We start from the raw sequence: 22,009 nt of genomic DNA on the forward strand, positions 1-22,009 counted from the left end.
CTGGGCATGATCATTTTCTTCAGTTTCTGGGGGCATTAAACCTTGAGGCAGCCAGGGGGGGAGGGGATGGCAATCAGAAAAGCAAGGGAAAGCTGCTGTTTGGAAACACCACTCTGAGACTCCGAAAAAGGGACAATTGAATGATTTCTTTATTGGGAACAAGGTCAAAGACTAAAATGTTGAAATTTTTCCCCTCTACTCAGTGTGGTGATATCCTCTGCATGGTTGGCATAACTAGTTTTTACTGAGTAGCAGTTATTATGGTCTTGCAGTTACAATGTGATGCTCAGAAACTGAGGCTAGAAGCATATCCTTGCTGTGTCTTCCCCTTCCCCCTTCCTGGCAGCAAGAATATTTAGCCAGGAGCATTTTGGGGGCACCCTTTGTATAGCCAGCAGACCTCAGAGGGAGCAGCCTGCGCTAATGCGAAACCACGGAGGTGGCTCCTGAGTGCTGTGATTGAAAGCCGCCTGCGAGCTTCTAATCCAGCCTGGGGTGAGGTTCCTTATCTTGATTTACTTTGCCTAATAGGGATTTGTTTACATAAACCTCTCTTTTTTTTAGGGTACCTCATCAGTAGGTCTTGAAGTTTTTGCACTTGGAGTTTGGGCACAAATGGTTCATTAATCTAATTATAAGCCTAATTACTATAATTGATAACCATTTTGAACTCTGAATATTTGAGACTGAGACGACTGGGCCCCCAGGAAGAATTCCCTGAACTCCACATTCTAGACCAATCTGTAGACTTGCAAAGATGTCACAAAAAGATATTCTGGCCAAAAAAAATCTGGAAACAAAGAAACTGGTTTTTTAGGTGAATATACACTTTAGGTCTTTGCTTTACTTCTTAAAAGGCTGGGATGTACCTTGTCCCTCTGTAATAAACGACTAAAATACCTCTTCCTAAAGCATAATAATGGCCTGGAAGCAAATAGATGAATGCAAATACCCAGTTAACATTAAACTTTCCTCCTAAAAAGGGCGAAAGAAGAAAATCATTTTTAATGGCTCATTTCTTCAGATGAACAATGCCTTAAGAGATTTCCCCCTTTTCACTCAATGTAAAAACCAGTGATGGTGAGAAATCGTTTTTTTAAAAAGCCCCATGCTTTCCTCTTGTCTGGGGAAGAGACAGCAATCTTCATTAGGGATGACTTGGGAATATTCTCACAGAGGCTGCAGGAACTTGGTTTAAAACCTGTGACATTGCTTGTATATATATATTTTTTGTTTTAATCTCATCTAGTCCATCATTTTCTTCCTTTCTTTTGAACAAGTAGAACACCATCCTCTTATTTCCCACCCCCCCCCCCAACCAAGCCCCTCCACCAAATGGCTTGTACAATTGAGACCTGTCCTTGGTCCATTGAATTAAGACCCTAACCGAGCCAGCTGTGCTGGGATTCAAACTAATGACCGCAGACACAGAAGGACACTGTGGCAGCTGGTAGAGCTTCCCCCCCCCCCCCCCCCCGCCTCTTTAGTTCAGATTGTATGTGGGCAGTTTCTCAGCTCTCAGTTGTATTGTGTTTGCTTACAGTTTACGCTCGGATGTATTGTAGACTTTCTCAGCACTTCATTTGCTAATTTCCTGTTCGTTTTCCTCATAGGGCCCTTGCTGCGTTCTACCTCCCAGCATTTGCATGCCCGGGCAGCGCTGGTTCGCACGCTGCCTAACGTTTAAATGCCCTCCGCTGCTGGGTAGCGTCGCCCCCCACCCGCGATTTGCATGTGTTTAGGGCTGCGATTGCCCTTTGCCTCCGGCGTCTCTCACCGCGCCTTCCCTCCTTCCCCGGGTACCCTGGCTATTAACGCGTTTTCTCAGGAGGGTTATAAGAATAGGGGGGAGGAGCTGCGGTTTGCAGAGGGGAGGGAGGGAGCGGGAGGGAGCGGGGGTTGGGGACGTTGGGGGGAGGGGAGCGGGGGGGGGGTCGTGTCTCGGGGATTGTCATGCAAACGACCTGCCGGAGGAATGTGAGAGCTCTCGGTGTCTGCGGTGGGGGAGTGACGGAGGCTGTTTATTTATTTTTTTTTTTCCTCTTTTGCCTCGTGCAGCGCGTTGGAATGACTTTCTTTATTTTAGTTGTAACAGTTGGAGGATAATGCCAAGGAAGACGCCGCCTGGGAAGTCGCCGTCCGTGGAAATGCGCCCCGGAGAGGAATAAAGCAGCCCTCGTCTCGCTCTCCCACCCCCACCCCACCCCCAACCCACCCACCTCTCCCTCCCGCCTCGCCCCCCCCCAGCTCCACCATCACTCCCTTCCCTCCCCCCCGCCCGCCCCCCTCTCCCACCCAGGGGTCGGACCCGGCGGTCCCCGATTCCACCCTGCACCCCTTCTTCCCGCCCTGCACCATGAACACCAACGTCTGCGTGGAGCCGGGGCCGAGCCCCGAGGCGCCGGGCCTGCCCAAGGAGAGCCACCTGCCCGAGGGCGCGCTCAACAGCCTGGTGGATTACAACTCGGAGGTGGAGCGCTACCGCTCCTTCGCCTCCTCCTTCTACAAGACCAACGGCGGCGCCTTCCCGCAGGCGGCCAAGATCGCGCGCATCACCACGCCGATCTTCCCGGGCAGCGCCGCCGCCGCCGCGGCCGCCGCGCGCATCGGCATGTCCCCCTGGAACTGCGACAACGCGGCCACGGCCGCCGCCGCCACCGCCATGCTCTGGGGCAGCGGCGGGGGCGGGGGCGGCGGCGGCGGCGGCGGCGGCGGCGGCGGCGGGGGCGGCAGGAAACCCTCCTCCTCTTCCTCCTCCTCCTCCTCCTCCTCCTCCTCCGCGGCCGCCGCCGCCGCCGCCGCCGTCGCCTCGTCCCCGGCGGGGCTGCCCGCGGGCGGCGGCGGCAGGACGGGCGCGCACCCCCGCGGCGACGCGGCGCGCCTGGGCAAGGCGGGCTGCGCGCCGGAGCCCGCGCTGCAGATGGCGAACGGCAACTTCCTGCCGGGCCTGGCCCCCGAGCACTGCCGGCCGCTGGCGGGCGAGTGCATGAACAAGCTCAAGTGCGGCGCGGCCGAGGCGGAGCTCATGAACCTGCCCGAGCGCGTGGGGACCTTCTCCGCCATCCCGGCGCTGGGGGGCATCTCGCTACCCCCGGGGGTCATCGTCATGACGGCGCTGCACTCCCCCGCCGCGGCCTCGGCGGCCGTCTCGGACAGCGCGTTCCAGATCGCCAACCTGGCGGACTGCCCGCAGACGCACTCCTCCTCCTCCTCCTCGTCCTCGGCCGGGGGGGCCGGCGGCGCCAACCCGGCCAAGAAGAAGCGGAAACGGTGCGGGGTGTGCGTGCCCTGCAAGCGGCTCATCAACTGCGGCGTGTGCAGCAGCTGCAGGAACCGCAAAACCGGACACCAGATCTGCAAGTTTAGGAAATGCGAAGAGCTAAAGAAAAAGCCCGGCACTCCGCTAGAGGTCAGAGGAGATGGTTTCTTGTTTCCGGGCCTGCCCCCTGCCCTGCTCGCCCCCTGCCCCCTCCGGGGACTCCTGTCCGGCTTCGAGACGCAGCCGCCGCGCCCCCCCTGCCCCGAGGCTGCGCTCGGCTTCTGAGCGGGCCCGGCGGGGGGTGCGCAGGGCACGGCCCCCACCGCCCCCCTGCACAGCACGGGGCGCCGCCCCCCTGCCGGGAGGGCACCCCCCTTCTGTCTTGGGGGGGGGGAATAGTGCAATTGGTCTGAAGAATCAGCAGTTGCACGCCCAGTGCGCTCAGTAGTCCCCTTTGGTGGCTTGACAGGCCCCCTCCTCCTTACCGAGAACCAGCCCAGAGGACTGGACGCCATCACACCCTAGATACACCTATTGGCTAAGACAGACTCGCTGGTGGCCCCACACGAGCCTATGTTCTCATGAAAATAATACCAATAATAACACACCAGTAATCGCTTCAGCTGCAATACCTGGATTGAAAAGAGGATTTGCCAGCCCCTCCTAGAATAGCTTCTCACCGTGACAGAATGTTTCCATTTCCTGCCGTATTTTCTTACAGATCTGGTATTTTTTGAGAAAGTGGCACTAGTACAGAAAGCTGATCTCCACCTGCAGTTTTTAAGGCGATGTGACTTAGGATAAAGGGATACAGTTAGTTCATTTCAGGACAGGTGATGGTGATTTTGGTCGAAGGTTATCTTAGGTAGTTTCATGAATGAACGGTTTCTGAAAGTCAGTTATCAAAAAACAGAAAGTCTTTCCCTTGAGCTCTGCATTTGACACAGTAACCATTTTGTGGCTGGGAAATTGTTCTAGACACCACGTGAAGTTTTGGTTGATACCGAATATGGTCAATAATAGTTTCTTGTACCTAAATGTCCTTAAAACAGACATTGTACAGGTGATCCGTCGCTGAAGTAATTGTTAAATTAGGCTTTTAATGATGTTAAATTCAAAGACTGATGTGTTGGATGGAAATTTCATACGGTGTCCTGATCACAACATGCAGGGGAAAAGGTGAAAAATCACAGGTAAATGGTTTTGGTGGCATATAGACGAATAATCATAGTTAGTCCCTTGATAAGATTCACAGAGTAGATGTTAAATGTTCATATATACACGAAACTGTAGCCGGTGGATTTGGCATTTGGGAACATTCCATGGGCTGGGTGGTAGGGTGAGAGCAGCTCTCATAAGTGGTCAGAAGGGTCCTTGTACATCCTTGCAAAAATTGTGAGCACTGGTTAGAGGAGTTTTCACTATGGAGAACTGAAGAGTGGTCTTGAAAAGGATGAAGAGGAGGGTTAAAGATCTTTGTCATAGGTTTAAACACAAAGAAAATATACTCTCTTAAAAAAAACTTATTTGTATAAATCAAAGCAGATAACACTTTGGGATTCCAGAATTATGTTGATATCATTGATTATGATCAGCCCCTTCAAAATATTGCGTTTATTTCTCTTAATAAGAGAAATCATCTCTCTGTTGAAACTTTAACTTTACTCCAGGACGCTTTATTACATTTCCTTCGGCAACTCTCTTTAAGTAAAGATAATAGCAACTATAATGCAAATCCATGTAGATTCTTAGGTGGCATTCATTAGCTTTTGAATTCTATCTTCTAGATTAATTTCTTGTAACTTCTCTGGGTCTTAAGGACCACTGGAAATTAAAATTCAGCTCATATTGAAATTTCCTACTAATACCCAATTGATAAGGACTACATGCTATTATTTTTCCTATTGGAATGTAGTATCTAGAATTGTAGTTGTGGTTCTGGCATTAGACCTGGTGTTGAGTTAGACTCATGGCACTACGTGTCTACCAACTTAGGTATGTGGTGGATAGGACCACTGAACAATTCTTATTTATGTAGTAAATAACCGCGCTGGAGGAACTTGATAGGAGCATCTCTAGGATTTCTGCACAAGTTTCTATGCCAATGTTTCAGTCTAAACACATTTCATGAATTTCCTTTTTTTTTTTTTTCTTTTGGTAGTTTTCCCTCAAGTTTGTTGTGATGTTCAAATTCTTCAGTCATTTTGATCCCAAAATCCCATAAAATCACCTTTTCTTCTTTTTTTTTAAAATTCTCATGCACAAAGTTCTGTTGATCTTCAGAAGATGAGGTGTGAAAAGGAGAAGAAAATGGCCCCCTTTGTAGAGCCCTCAAGATCTTTTCCTAACTGCAGACCCCTTCCTTATCAGAGCATGGATTGCAAAGCAAGGCTAAGATGATTAATGGAACACTGTTGGCCTGAAAGAAAGAAAAAAAAAAAAAAAGTTCTTAAAATTGACTAAGGTTCTATCTAGGTCATTAAAAAAGGCAATGGCAGCGTGACAGCCCCAAACCTACGAGTAACCGCACAGTATGGTTGTAGGAAGCCAGCCAGGAGCATGTCAGAGTGACAGTGCTGTCATGGCTGACCAAGGCTGGGACAGGGATTGGACGGAGATGAAAAGTCCCCCTGCTGAACTGGCGTCCCTCCTAATTTGGTCCATCATCATCCGAGGAACTGTTCTAGAGATTGCTTGGACTTGTGGCTGAGGGTAGCGATTTGGTGACTCATTGTGGCCATTCCCTGTGCATTTCAGGTGTAAACTTTGTAGCTAATATTTGTTGGCTTTACATGACGCGCATCAGTGAACATCTGGATCACGATCATAGCATATATTCTTATTTATCACTTCACACCTCCTGCGTCCTTCTTCCCTTTGACTTGTTCTCATCCCAAAGGCTGGAGGCATAATCAGATTTTTTTTTCAGGGTGAGTGAACTGAAATTAGGACAGACTCACACGGATGGGTTGGGATTCTTGCCCACAGTTTGTTAAAGCCCTCCCCTCTAGCATTCCTTTTAGAACTGCTTTAGTTGTTTCTATAATACATTCTGATGCTTCGTCTGACTTTAAAAGCATCTCCATGCTAGAAAAATGTTTATAAAATCACCCCTTGACAATAATCCATGTGATAATGCACATAAAGCATTTCATTTTTCTATATTTTGCACTGTATGTTTGCATGTGGCACTGTTCATTTAGTTTATGACTCTATTAAAAATAGCCACTAATTGTTCAAAGCAGTCGTCACTGCTGTGGCGTGCCCCTTGTGTGACAAAACCTATTTTAAAAACTTGTATTCTAAATGATCAATGTTAAATGCCTAGATATTTTAAGAAATGTGGGATTATTTAGGAGATCCTTGTGATAGTAAGCTACATAATAACACTTTGTGTCTTGCAAAAGTAATCTTTCAGTTTTTTTTTTTTTTATTCACAGCTCTTACATTTCTGATGCTAAAATGTAACTTTTTAAAATTTCCCACTCTGATATGGCTCAAGGGATCCAGTTGTCCCGTGGGCAACCCCAGCCTCTTAGTCCCTGAACATTGTTCAGGTGACATGATTGATCTCTGTGGGACAGCATTAGAGGCCACACAGATCTGGTTTCTCTCCCATTAGCTGATTTATGGGATCACATTAGTCAGCGGTGCCTCAGGAGTTCCCCTGCCCCCACTCTGGGCTCTCTGTGCCACAAGTCACACGCGCCACCACCCAGGGCTTTGGTGAGCTGGAGGAGAGACTGCAGAGGGTAGGTTACAGTGAAGACATCGAGAAACTGGAAGAGGAGGGAAAAGAACCATTCCATTTCTCTCTTTTCTTTTCTGTCCCTTAAATATTTGTCTGCTGATCATACAGGCCAACGATAATTTTCCCAGGAGTTAGGATGAGCTTCTGAGGGATTTGGTGGAAGATACCCAGCTACCGTGGCGAATGTGGTGACTTGCTTCAGAAGCGTTTCAGAGGAGGAGGGACATATTATCTGTGCTGTTAAATGCTAAGAGCCCAACCATGTAAATAGCAATTGTCAAATTCTGGACAAAGTACAGTCTGCAGTTTGCTCAGGAAGATGGCACCTGCCTCCTGAGGACAGCATTTGTAAACCAGGTGTGTCACCCAAACAGAGCCCGTAGAGCTAAGGAGTGAAACAAGTCAATCATTGAACATGCGATAAGTTTTTGAAATTTGGTGGCCTTAAAAAAAAAAAAAAAAATCGATGGATAAAATATAAACGTTTCATGTCTTCAATGGAAATATCCACCAGTTTGTCATTTTTATGTCATAATTTAAAAATGGGTTTTCCATTTTTAGTTTCAAGGATTAAAAACATGCCAGTAGAAAAATATACATTTTTGTTTTAATCCAAAAATGCAAATATATAATTGACTATAAAGAGGAAAGAGGAGTTTTTTTTTTTTTCAATAAAATAAAAAAAAAAAATATGACAGCATGTTAGCATTAGAATGTAACATAGAAAGAAGGTAGGGGAAAGATTTTGAATTTTATAAATGATAAGAAAAAAGCTCAGAAAAGTTTAGACTAAAGCCACAAAACAGATTGGTGGCCAAGGCATCAAATGTAATACCAGTCCAGTGAGATTCATTTTCTATCACTAGGTTTGATACAAGGGAGTTAAAACATTAAATAATGTTATACACAATAAATACATAGAATTTTATCTGTTACTTAAAAAATATTTTTAAAAGAAGCATACATTTTTAATAATTCCAAAATGAAAACAATACCCTCACCCATCCAAACATCATGTAAGTTCTAAGTAATCTTTTAGATGGCAATTAGGAATAGTAAAATAAAGCAATTAAAATTTATTCACAAATTATACTATAAGAATGTTTGAAATTCAACCATCATCAAACAAAATACAAGCATTCGGAAAGCAACTAAGAACAAATTAAATACCAATAAACATTAGACTTCAATTTAGTCAGATAAAAGTATCTGGATATTTTAAGAATGGAAAACGTTGGCTATTCAACTATTGAATTTTAAAGTTTTTAATGAATTAATTGATTACTGAAGTATTGCCGCACATTTGGTTAGTCTTAGCCATCTGTTATTCTGGATGAATAGTTATGTTTTGCTTAGTCAGACTTATAGATTGATAAATATATAATAATTTAATAAAATAGCCTAGAAAACTAAAAATTTAAAGGTGTGCCAAAATAGGCATTCAATCCATATTTGCTGTGGTTGGAACGATGGTTTGTCAAGTTCCAGACTGAAGATCTATGTTGGGGTAACCCTGAAGACATTCTTGGACTATTCTTTCTGGAAACACAGTTAAACATGAAATTATTTGAGTATTTCCCAGGAATAGGTTGATAGTGTGTTTTTTAAAAGTCTTCTAAATTTGTTGGTGCTCTTAGTATTTATGGCTTAACCTTAGCGGATCAGATCGTCTGAATATAAAGTTCACTTTTACCAGAAAACAATTCACTTTAATTTTACTTTGAAAAAGACTAGCAAAATGTCCCGCTGTTCAACAAATTCCATAAAAGTGGATATGCTTCGATTTCCTAAGTTTATTTTTACTCACATCATACAAAATACTAAAAGTAAACTCTTGCATTTGTCACTTAGAAATACCTGTTACAAGTAATAGGTTAAATAAATCAAGATTTATTTAAAGGCTCACGTAAATATACAAATTGGAGAAAGCACTACTCCTCTTTCAGTTTCCCCCCTCTTCCTAGATTAGTTTTTAAAAAGCAAAAATGAACCCAAAATACATAGTACAGTCCCGTCTTCACTAGTAGTGTGCTCTTCTACATCAGCATGTCGGACGATCTTGACTAGGAAAGTAGAACCTTCTAGGAAGCATCATTTTTAATAAAAACTTTTCAAGAAAGTTTTTTTTTTTTTTTTTTTTTTTTTTTTTGCGATCAGTGTAAATGTGGAGGATTTGGTGCATTCGGAGTTTTGTTCTTTCATTTGTGCTTCATTTTTAACATGCTTTTTAATCTAGCATTATGCTCCCTGGAAGTTTCAAACCATTGGGGGAGGGGCACCGCAGTGCTTTTTATCCTCAAGCCGTACCTCATTCCATCACATGCAAACACCTGTCCTGAAATTGGGTTGTTCTGCAGGGTGATCGGAAAGCCTCCCTCCATCCTGCATCCTATGTTTTCCGTTGTTTATTGAGTTACTTCAGATGCGACAGCCATTTAATAACGTTGAAGGCTGAGCTCTGCGGGGGCTCAAAGGATCCCAGCAGGCTTGTTAGCTTCTACTCTGAAACATTACGAGAAATATTTTTTCCTCTGTGAAACTTCAGGGCTTTCTCTTAATTTATTTTAAAAGCATAAGAATCCGTAGCTAGGTATGAGATCCAGCCTGCTGAATTTTGGGGTTTTTTTTTTTCTGTTTTTCTGTTTCTCATCTATTTCACATTGCATCCTTAATAGTGGCAAAGCAAAGAAGTACATTTTCAGAGAACTCATATTTAAGATGTATTTCTTTGGCGGGACGTCAGACAAGATATAAATTATATTCAGGAAATGGACTATCCTCCTCCTGGCTTTTCGTTTCTTTCTAATTAAAAATTATATTTGGGCCACGTGGCCACAGACTTAGGTAAGACATGTGGCAAGGGCCACTAGTATCAGGTGACTTCACAGGCGAACAATGTTAGTTACCTCAGTGTCACTTCTCTGATTGTTCCTGATTATTCCCTCATCAAGAAGATGAGGGTAAGGATAATCTCCATGACAACTAATATTACATGCAGTTTAATATTCTTTTTGAACTCAAAGATACTATCTAGTGTCTCAGTCCTATTTTCAAGTTATCAGTAAGAGTGGAGAAGGTAGCCATATTTGCAAATAGTTCAACACACCCAGAGTTTTCGAACTTTAAAGCCCAGGTAGACTATTTTGTGGCATGTGTTTTCTAAATATTTGTTTTACTCATCCATGTTGGCTACGATCTTGGCTTGAGTTTACTTGGAGAGAGACAAACAAGTTTCCTTGGTCCTACACCTGCATTGTCAGATGTCCTGGAGAACTGAGCAAATGACCTAGATGTGTGCGTGTGTGTGTGTGTGTGTGTGTGTGTGTGTGTGATGATACTAAGCTACCACCTTCCTTTGGATCCTCTTTTCTTTCTGTGGACAGACACAGGGAGTTATTCTAAATGTGAATTAGTGAGCTCAAGAGAATCCTTGTAAGAAAGAAAGGAATTCTAATTGGAAATAATATTTAATAAATATGGGAAATTGAAAATCTTTTAAAAATGTGGACAATTGGAAATACATACATATTAGCATTGGTGGGAAATAAAACAGGTAGATATGCATTTTGAGATAAAAAGTGAAGTGAATGTGCAGAGATTTGTTTTTCTTTTTTGTTTTTAATAAGAAGAGAGTATTCGGTCAAATGTAATTAAGCAGTAATAGGAATAGTGATAGGTCCTAAAAAATTTGTCATACTAACCAAGAAAGATTACAAACTAAAGAAAAAGGAATATTCGAGCCAAGTTACAATGCAGTGTTAGAAGGAACTTTGACAGGATAGGCTATGATGTCTGCTTTGCCTTGGCAGCTATAAAAGTTTTGTGGAGAATGGAAAATAGATAAAGGAAAGATAATTTCTTTATGACTTGACTCAATACTTTTTGTTTGAGAGTCAAAGCTGAGGCTTAAGTGGAGTGGAGTGGTAGATGAATTAGAGATAAGGAAAACCAGATTGTGTTATAGCTGATGTTATTATTTTTACTTATGCCTTTGAAACATTTGGTAGAATAATTCCAAAGTGTAACTAAAAGAATACTTTTAGTTGGTGGAAAAATGGTATCCCATTTGTGTCTCTTCTGCATTTAAATACATATTTTAGAAAACATTCTTGAGAAAGTAAAGTGTCAAACTATGGGGAAAAATGTGCTGAAAGTGCTGTTTTTTGTTCAAAGACTTAAGGGGGAAAAAAAAAGAAAAAAAAAAAAACCCTAACACCACCATACTACAGCAGTGTGATTGATGCTATCAAAAGGCCAGAGATCAAGAAGAAGAAGAGAAAGGGGCGTATGTTTATAGACCAAGAAGAGTCGTGGACATTTCTGTGTATTTCAGCAAATCTGGCAAATTCCGGGGAAGATATATTTCCTCCAAAACTTTAGACAGTAAAAAGAAATTAAATACAATTTAAAAGGAATAGAAGACCATCTAAGTTTAATTATGTGGAAATGGTGAGAATTAGTGGTGGTGAATCAGTGGTAGGAATATACCTGTACTGTAGGAGTGACTTCTCTGTTGTCATTGTTCTGTTTTATAGGTTAAAGTGATGGTTTTAATGGAGTCAAGAATAAGGAAAAAAAAAAAAAAAAGATAAAATTAGCAGTTGTACCCAGATGGATATGAAGTGAGAAGTTAGGGAATCTCCTATTAAACATTAAATATTTTGTGTGGTCTACTTTTAGTGCATGAAAAACAAAATAGATAACATGGGTGGCTTTCATCCCAAAAGAAATATATTGGATCTTCTCTGCAAGGCTGCTGGATGGAGAGCTAAATTCATTAGGAAGTGGAGTGGTTTTTGATTTTCCTGATGTGATTCTTTTCACAGGAATGTGTTTTTGTACGGTGTGAGGTTCGTTTTTCAAACTGCAGGTGCCTGCGTCAGTGGTTCATGGAACCCACGTGTTGGCTTTCCACCGTGGTTTTTAGAAAGGAGAGGATAATAGAATTAAGCAGACACTACGAGGTCATTACCTGTAGCAAGAGTGAGCGTTGTTAAACTTCTGTTTCCGTTGTGTATGTTTACATGAACACGTGAGCACGCATGTGCCGGGCTGCTGTGTCAGACGTGTTCATGGCGACAGGTTGCAGACAAGTCTGGAAAACACTAGTTCAGCAGCATCACTTTGAACAAGTCTGTAGCGAGGAAAGAACTTACATTTGAACATTGTTGACAAGATAAAGAGTAAAATTTAGATGTGTTTCTATAAATAGTATGTCTTAACTCTTCCAGGAAGGTCTGTACCCTGTCATGCATTCATGAATACATGGTGTTACTAAGCACATAGTAAACCCTTAATAAATTTAAATCAATTTAATGAATTTTAGGTAGGAACTGTTATCTCCTAAGACTTGTAATAAGTCCTCTGGCTACACGTATACATATATGCACACATACATATACACGCGGACACATACACACCTACATCCTGGCTTGAGGAACCCAGACTTTTATTCCTAACTGCCTTTTTTCAATACCCATGTAATTCTCCAACTCTAGGTCCCTCATCCAAGGTATCTAGTTCCCTGTTGTTATTTTTAATCAGACACAAAGATGGACACATTTAAAAATAGCGGTGTGGAAATTTTAGAAAATTCTGGAAGCAATCTCACGCCTCTTGAAAAGATCCCTCGATTCATCTTTGGTTGAGTTCTCCACGTCCTGATAAGGAATAGAGACGGATTCGCTCTCTACCTTGCTACGTCGCGTGGTTCTAGGGTGGAGTATTAAGTTTCCTGCTTTATTTCGAGGCATGTTTTACTGAGTACTGCAAATCTTTGCTGTATCTGAATGAGAGAAAAGCTAGACTGGAAGAGAACAAAAGGAAGGAAGAAAAGAAGGAAGGAAGGAAGCGAGGAAGGAAATGTGGGCGGGCTGCAGGATTGCTGCAGATTTAGGGGAAATAGAAACGAGCACCCTGGCAGAAAGGGTCGTGATGCTCAAGGTCTTGAGTCCGTTTTAGATAAAAAATGCGTAGGAATAGTGACTGTCCGGGAATGTATGGGACGATGTCACCAGTTCTGAGTTTAGTCCCAGTAGAACCACTCAGCATTGCTGCTTTTCATTCACCATAGTGGGAAAACTAGTTTCAGGGACGCTAACTAGCTTTTTTTCTTAAAAAAAAAAAAAAAATTTCTCTCTAAGAGCAGTTCTCAAGTCTGCAGTTAGAAGCGTAGAAAGGCCAAGATGGGAAGACTAATGCTCAGATTTAATGATGGTGTCAGGGATACAGAGGCCATCTGGCCTCCACGATCAACTACCGGTCCCGAATATCAGTGCCCTTGCCAAGTGCTTGCAAGGAGAATTTCCTGAAAAAATACAGAATTGCACATGCAGAAAAGTCTCCAGAAGAAGGACAATAAATAGAGTATTAATCGCTACGTCTTATAAACTATATGACTGGAAGAAGTTAGGCTTATTAATTTACTTTGCTGGTTAGGTAACTCTGTGAATGTGACTATGTTTAGCACAAAGCTAGAGCACGTGATACATACAGAGAAAGAGGCAGCCGTGAAAACTTCCCGAGGAGAAATCAGAATCTAAATACCCGGGGGTTTTGCTCTAGCACGCGATGTGTCAGGGAGAACGTTTCCTAGTGTGTGTCTTTTTCATGATGGTAGACGAACCAAAATATATTTCTAAACAGCTAAAAAAAAAAAAGTCATAATTTGGGAAAGATTAAATTAAAATAATTGTTGATTGTGTACGTTTCAATTTTATTATGTAGAAAGAAAATAAAGGGGAAAGACCAAAAGGTCAAAGTCAGAGTGATTGGGAATTTGAGCATTTGGTGTGATGGCAGTGTAGTTAAGGAAGAGAGAGAGAGAGAGAGAAAGAGAGAGAGAGAGAGAGCACGCATGTGAACCACGTCTGCACAGTGGGGGGAGGAAGGGAGGGTCTCCAAAATCTATATGTTAGTCCTAGAAGTATAGTTTTAAGCAAGTTTAGTTTAAGAAGTATAGTTTAAGCAAGTTTTGGTGGTAACATCTAATTGTTTGAAATATTTGAAATTAATGTTTTCTAAATTCCTCTCAGTAGTTCATGGACATAAAGCATGCTGTGATTTCTAGGCTGGGTCTACCCCAGTGGTTGGATACGATGTATCTTTTTTTTTTTTTTTTTCTTTTTTTTTTAACGGGTCCCAAGTGAGCGGCCCTGGGCCAGGTTCACCATCCGAGAGAAAGGGCCGAGAAGTCGCAGACACAATGTATCTTAACAGATTCTGAACCAGTGAAGTTCAGACACAATGTATCTTAACAGATTCTGAACCAGTGAAGTTCAGAGACTTACAGCCAAAGTGCTGTTTGACTTAGCCTAAGAGAAAAATATCTATCAAACGTATTTTCACTTTTACATAATGTTAAAAATATTTCTTCAGATTCTCAGATCTACAATAATCAAAGAGAATCGCCATAATTTGAATTGCTTATGGATGTTAGGTGTGGCCACTGTATTTTATGTTAACATACATCAGAGGCTGTCCAAATTGTAGCTTTGATAGGTTAAATAGCACCCATTTCCTCATATTTTATAAGAATATTTCTTCTCTTCAGTAAAAAAAGTGATAAAGTTAATACAATTCACGGACTGCTTTAGAATTAACCAAAAGTTTCAAAATTGTCCAACAATTTGGTCAGGAAAAAAGAGTGCTAGTTGTTTTTTTAATAGCTAATTACCAATGATCTCACTTAGAGGTATTGTCGTATTCAACAGGAATTACTAGAATGACTTTGAGAGGCAATTGAATTATTGAATTTTCATACACATGTGTTTTCATATATATAATAGTTATTCAGATCCTATAACCATATATATTTACATATACTTACATATGCAAATGAAATATAAACACACGAACATAGATAAATAAACTATTTTAATCATTCGTGATAGTATAGGATGGGTATTATTAACCTAATTTTTCCTTTTCTTGTCTCAATTTTATTTTTAATTTCCTTTCATACTCCTACTCAATACACAAGGTCAAAAAATACTCTATAAAATTGTTTTTGAAAAACACCTCTTTCATTTGTGGATCATTGAAGGATTTTTCCTGTCTCTGCGTACCAGAGTGTCATCATGCTCTAGTCCATTCTTATACGTCCAAGAACATTTTAATAAGTGAACGACCATTTGTACTACAGTAGATTGACTTATTTGTGGGAACGATGCGGTCTGAAATATTTTTTACTGCATTGAATTAAAATAGAATCATACAGAGCATTAATCAAGAGGCTTGCCTAAATAGTTACATGAGACACTAGGGCCAGTGTGGTTAATGGTGTTAATCTCCCATTCTCCTTCCCACCAACCCACTCCCACCCCCTACACACACCTTCCCTGGGACCCTTGTTTTCCTGACTGGCTCCACCGCTGTGTGGACTTGACTTGGCGCCCTTACCACATAATATGTCAACTCATCTTTGCATTTACAAACTTGGGCTAGGTTTGCCTTCTAAAGTCACACTGCCCGGTGTAAAATCGTGCGGTCACAGTGGCGGTGATGAGGGCGGTGGTGATGGTGGGTGTAGGAGGGAAGAAGCCTTTCTCCCAAGGCAGAAGAAGGCCCCGGAGCAGCAGCTAACAGAGAATCCATATTGACGAAAAGGCCACCTCTGGTCCTCCACCATTGATCAGGCAAATCCTGGCCACACGTGTCAATTTGGAAACCAAAAAAGTGGAATGTTCCTTATAATCCTAGTGAAGACCGCCAAAAAATGGGGTCCTAAAAACGATCTAGTTACTTATTTGCTGCTGTCTTCCCTAGGGTAGGGATCTAGCGTTCCAGTTAGTGGTAATAGCGATAGATGTTTTTTTTTTTTTTTTTAGCTTACATCTATGTTGAAAATAAGATGTGATGCTACCAAAGACTTATATAGTTATATGACAAGTGAATCTGCATTATGAGAAAAATTAATTTCTATATATCACATGTATGATATATAACGGGGCAGAAGAAGAAAGTAAGTGAGGTGTAATTTAAAAAGTGGAAAGAGTGTATACTGATACTAATCCAAATATTTTTAAATTGAGGTATTATTAATTAATATAAAGTTGCTTTGGGTTGTAATAATGATAAATTCTTGGACTGTGTGATTATCATTTGTCATAAAATAATAGTTCTGTCGTATTTACTAACCTGTGCTTTCTGATAATTCTATTACTATGATTTTGTAAATACATTATTTATAAATAGAATATAGAAAAATCATTCTGCTAAAAACTTTTTGGATTCACACTTACAAAGAATCTTGAGAAAAACACCTTTTGGAGAGGTGCTCACCTTTGCTAGATATAATTTTATACCATAATTATTAATTATTGAAAGGTTTGTATTAATCTGTATTAATTTGTGTTCACATTCACAATAATGTATAATAATACAGTTTCCCATTTCTCCAAGTCAGTCTTGAAATTTTGTCAATAAGAAAATCAGGAACATGTTTATCTTGATGTTGTAGCATGCTTTGTGAATCACATCAGGAAAAAGGTAGTTTTTTTTAACCCTCAGGAATCTTTTTTGCTTTTGTTCATCCACAAAAATCCTGAAGTTTGAAAGTGTCATATGAAGCTGGAAAAAAACATCTGACTGAATAGCTAAAGGCAAACAATGGGGCCTATTGTTATCTTTTGTCTTATCTAGCCACATACTTTGTATTGCAAAACTTCAGTGATTCATGAAGGTCTTCGAATTCTAGTGTGTAAAGGTGGATTCAGATACAGGAAGGGTTTCCAGAGAAGCTCACAGTGGGATTCCTCACAGTAAAAACAGTATTTCAGATTTTACAAGTGGTTGTATTGGCCAACTACAGCTTGAAATTGCTTTAATTTTGATTCAAAAAAATGATAACTCACATCATTATATGACAATCAGAAAATGATTTGATGACTTACGTTACTTTAATTAATAATAAAGGGAAAAACAGGAAATTATTTGCACCCCGAAATACTAATTTCCACTTGGAAATCATTATGTTAGAGCCATCTTGTCTCACAACAAGAATTCTGAAGGCTTAGGGTAAGTCACTGAAATTTTTGGATGAGGAAATATATGAATAAATACTGGAAAGATGTATTTAACTTTAGTTAGAGAAATTTCTAATGTCGTAATCATTATCTCAATTTAAAATCATATGCATTCTGAGTAAATTTCAGCATCAAGAGTTATTAATTTTCTCCCTGAAACTTCAAGTCTAGCTTTATGAAGAGAGATTAGTTTTATGTGTAGTGTTGAGAATACTGCTACATTTTACATACTGTATCTAGATCTGAGTGGCCAATCTGCATCTCCTCATATGTTTGGAGTTACAGATGTCCCATTGTCAGCTTTTAGGAGCTGAATTTTTATTACACTTGACATATTTCTAACAAGAATAGGTAGCTTCGTCCTCTACCTGAAGATACTACCTTCCATATATATAACTGCTTCTCTGGTAGCGAAAAAGAGAAACCTACTCAAATTCTTAAGGTGGCAGCTTTTGGGGATTCTTAATTATTTTAGGTTGTTTAATGATTTCTTCATTGCTGATTACATGAACATCAAACTGAAATACACACCCTGCCAAAGACATTAATAATTTTTGCATTGATTCTTTTTAAAAGGTCAATGTAAAATGTACTTGGGCTTGGATTATATAATATCACGCCTTTATTCAAGGAAACTCCTTTGTTTTTAAAAGTTACTTAGGGGGAAAAACAGAAGACTGTGAGCTTGAAGGTTGTTTCCTATCTGGCTTTCTGTAGATGTGAATTCTCTGGAGCACAATGCTTCACAGCAGGACCAGAAAGAGAACTGGGGTTCTGGGGTCTTCCAGAGGGTTCCTAGGAGCAAGGCTACTGCTTGTCAGACGATGCCCAACTCCCTTCTGCCCTTTACCTCCCCGCCCCCTTCTCTTCCAGGGGAATCTGGCTTCCTGTCACTCAGGATAAAGATCCCCGGCAAAGCATCACCAAGATCCAAAAAGTCACTGTAATCTCATCAAGAATCTGATTCCCCAGCCGGGGTTTTGACTTTACATAACCCGAAGGTAGTTGGCCGGGGTATCTCATCCGCCTGGTTGGTGTGCCCAGCTTCTGCACCGTTGAAAATTGAAGTCCTCTCATCAAGATGACCTCATTAGTGGACAATTAGAAAAGATGTGTTCCCAAATTAGGACAGACGTAATCAGAAACCTATAATTTAACCTAATAGTTTACCTATCAAAACAATGTTCCTTCGCACAGCTTGGCTGGAAAGAACTCAGTCCAAGCCTGAAGTCCGTCTCCGGTGAAGACTGGAAGATTGGACACACATCTGTTCTGTGTACACTACGAGACACTAACGAGTTCTGTTACTTTTTCACCCTGAAACAGAACTGTTAGTTAGAGAACCTTACTACAAATTTCAGTAGATGCCTTGATTATTTGTTGTAATTAATGAATCCGTGGTTTTCACGTATTTTATTTTATGTGATTTTCCCACCTACTCATTTTTAGGCTTCTTGACCTCAAAGATCTTAACATAAGGAAGAAATAATTTTCGAAGTTGCTTCCCTGTTCACCTTCTCACTTCCCCTGCAATAAATCGTCCATATTCTCGTATCTGGGATACATGCTGGTCTCAATATATGCATAGTAATGTTACAATGCTTAGTGATACCACAAACAGTGCTGTGATAGCACTGCTATTCGGTGACAGATCGTGTTAGTGTAGAAAGATCTGCGCTTGGCTTTTCTCGTGTTTGCCTTGTTTAATTGATTTTTAGTGCTCACCTGCATTGAGAAGTGATTCATTTTTTTCCTCACCACAGTGACCTTTGACCCTAGCTGGAATTTTATAAGCTTGCTTTTTCTAAATATTGCAAATAAAATCAAGGAGCTGAAAGGGGCCCGTGAATAGCAGAAAGTTGGAAAAGCGATGTAAAAGTCTATCTAAGACATAAGGACTTCATCTCATTTAAAAAATGTACTCCACATATTTTTGCTGTTTATCTTCGTAAACATATATGTTTATCAAGATACAAGATTACATAAGTATATATTTATAATCTCGTTTCCAGTTGGCATCTGAGAGTAAGCTGGCATCTCTGTGTCATACATATACACATAAATGTGAATATATATGAATATATATGCACATGTTTATTTTTCATATGTGAATCTGTAACGATAGATCTATAATTGCGTGGATATGCTTGGATCTAAGTTATCTCGTTAAAAATGACTACATTTATATAAGTGTGCATACTTATATAAAATTTATTCTTAGTTGGCCTCAGCAAGCAAGTTAGCATCTGGTATAAACTTTTAAGCTTTCATTTACTGCGTGTGTGTGTGTGTGTGTGTGTGTGTGCAAAGCATGAATATTAGAATGAGTATGTCATGTTTCGTATTACTTCCTGTAGTTCCTTTAATAATGATTAGATAAATGCAATTGAGATATATAATTATTACATTTACCACTCAGAAGTTAATTTTAGAAAGTAGTAAAGGGGTTTTCCTCACTAACCGAATCAAATGATGGGAATTCGTTCAGTTATGCATGGTGAGCTGGAGAGGAGAAAACGGATTAAACCATCAGGGACACGGGGTAAAATATTAATAAGATCAGTGCTGTTTTTATGAGAATAGTGGAACATTTTGTTTGTGCTTTTAGAAAACAATTCACAAGTTACATTTTTTGATATACATATATATAAAACTTAGATTAGGTAAATTATAGCATATCAATGATATGTTCTTAATACAGTTATTTTGAAATTTATTGTATCGGTTGAGGACAGTTTTTTAAAAAATTCTTTTTAGTGCAGATAGTGAAAAGTCTGTTTGCTTTCCAAAATGGCTATTTTAGTCATTTGAATTTCTAATTGACATCTTAATCAATGAATACACTTATTTTCTTAGACAACGCTATTACAATAGGACAATGTCAACCAAATAACTCATGTATGAGAAAGCAAATAAAAGCTCATCTCAATTAGAATGTTTGTAGTAGAATTTTTAATGTGTTTTCTGAGATATGAAATTCAAGTGCTATTAACATTCTTTTAAGATGTATTTACAAGGTCTATATATGTGTGTGTATGTGTGTGTTCATGTATTTTTGTATATCTACTCAAAATATTGGCCATGTGCATTTAACACGCCAATGTATATACTTATTTATCCTTATTCATAATCTATTAATTATAATCTATAATCTATTCAGACCTGCTGGACGGGTCTAAGTAATAAAATCAACTCTTTCATTGGCCTCCATAGGAAAATTTATTCTTAGCTTGTTGTTTTTTATATACCTTCACTGTGTATTAATGTGATTATTTGTGTATACCGTTAGAAAACATGCAATAGTACAGGATGAGGTATTTTATAGGAGAACATGGCATGATGAGTTATTGGACTGTCAATATACAGAGGAAAATTCAAGCCTAACTACCATTTGCCTAACAAACAAACAAAAAAACTTCATAGTAAACATGAGCTTTTTGTTAAAAGGATTGTTTATACTTTCAATGCTAGCTTGTTACTCCTTTCGAAAACGATTTATAGCATTTTTATGGTACAAAAGGGCAGTTATTCTCCACCGAGTATCATTGATTAGCATCAGTTCACTTTATACATACATTAACTTGTTGAAAATATAATAAAAACTCATTCACTTCAAAATAGTGATGTTTTGTCAGTATAGTTCTCATGAGATTATATATAGAAATGTGTTTAGCATGTAGTAATTGATAAATGATGGAGGTAATATTGATGTGCTATTTGTTGTTATCTTGTCATAAGAAAAAAAAAATCTCCAGAGTAAAGAAATTATTGCTTCACTGAATTCAGAGCATCAGCTTCACATTAGATTGCATCTGTATGTGTATATTGTGATTTTGTACGTAAAAACAGTGGTCTAAATTTTAGTTTAATTTTTGGGCTGCATTTCTTTAGTGTGGCTGGAGGCAGAGTACGTCAACTGTAGTCATTTTAACTGCACACAACGCTTGCAGGTCTCCACTGAAGACTGTGTGCCTAGCTGATTATTTCTTCCAGAATACAAAAGCTGATAAATGAAGGCCTATCATGAAAAATGGCTACTATAGAAAGCTAACCAGCAGAAACGAATTCTCTCCTTTCCCACGATGTGATTGTCAATCTGTGTGCATGGTTTTCCTACTAGTGGTGAAGAGCTTAAACCTTCCCTGTACTCTGATTGGTATCTATGAATATTTCAGGCTGTTACTTCCTCTATATTTTAAACCAATATGTCTTAATCATTATATTCAGTAAATCGCCATTAAATTCATTCTTCTCATTTTTTGTCACGTTTTAAGATTGAACATTTCATTTTTTTTTATTAAACGTTGAAACAGATACGTCATTATGTGGTATATGGCTAACTAAAACTATTGCTGAAGTGTAAAGGAGAAACATCTAGTTTTATATTGGCATGGAAAGAAAGCTTAACTTGTTTTCTTGCTCTTTTCTTATAGAGAACACCTGTTCCCAGCGCCGAAGCGTTCCGATGGTTCTTTTAAAGCAGTAGTCTATCTTATTGTCAAGGCATTTGGAAACGAAGGGCAAACTAATGTCTTGTTTTAAGAAACTGCTTAGTCCACCACTGAAGAAAATATCCAGAAATTATTTTCATTTTATGTATAGGGGTTTCTTCAAAAAAAAAAAAAAAAAAAAAAAAAAGAGGAAAAGAAAAAAGACACATAAAAAGAACGTGGGAGTTGGGGAATCTCCGGCCAGTCTATTTACTTTCCATACACTGATTCTTTCTTTGATGTAATTTAGCTATCCTAGTGAAGTCGTCGTCTATTTTGAAAGTGGCTGTAAAAAAAAAAATAATAATAATAAGTTTGGGTAAACCCCTGCTGTAAAATCCTGTATCTTTGCAAAGTACATATCTATACTTCATTTTCAAATATATGTGTTTCAGTACTGTAAACTGTACAGACAGCAGCTTGTATTTTGTGTGTTTCGCCACGAGGAGACAATCACGTCTGAGCATCTATGGAGATGAACAGT

The 22,009-nt window shown here is 39.9% G+C and overlaps 1 protein-coding gene across 1 annotated transcript; it reads left to right on the plus strand.

The window, feature by feature from the left end:
* Positions 1-2,356: 2,356 nt before the first annotated feature.
* On the plus strand, positions 2,357-21,645 carry CXXC4 (CXXC finger protein 4). Its single transcript, XM_069459176.1, has 2 exons — positions 2,357-3,409; positions 21,469-21,645. The coding sequence occupies exons 1-2, from the start codon at positions 2,357-2,359 to the stop codon at positions 21,511-21,513; spliced, it is 1,098 nt and encodes a 365-aa protein (XP_069315277.1). The 3' UTR covers positions 21,514-21,645.
* Positions 21,646-22,009: the final 364 nt, after the last annotated feature.

The sequence above is a fragment of the Eulemur rufifrons genome, chromosome 26 (assembly GCF_041146395.1).
Source record: "Eulemur rufifrons isolate Redbay chromosome 26, OSU_ERuf_1, whole genome shotgun sequence".
NCBI classification, from domain to species: Eukaryota; Metazoa; Chordata; class Mammalia; order Primates; family Lemuridae; genus Eulemur; species Eulemur rufifrons.

What these genes read in the sequence shown, in the direction of transcription:
- CXXC4 (XM_069459176.1), top strand. Translation starts at nt 2,357, where the DNA reads ATGAACACCAACGTCTGCGTGGAGCCGGGGCCGAGCCCCGAGGCGCCG. An exon ending in AGCCCGGCACTCCGCTAGAG is followed by an intron (nt 3,410 to 21,468) that starts GTCAGAGGAGAT and finishes CTTTTCTTATAG; the next exon opens with AGAACACCTGTTCCCAGCGC.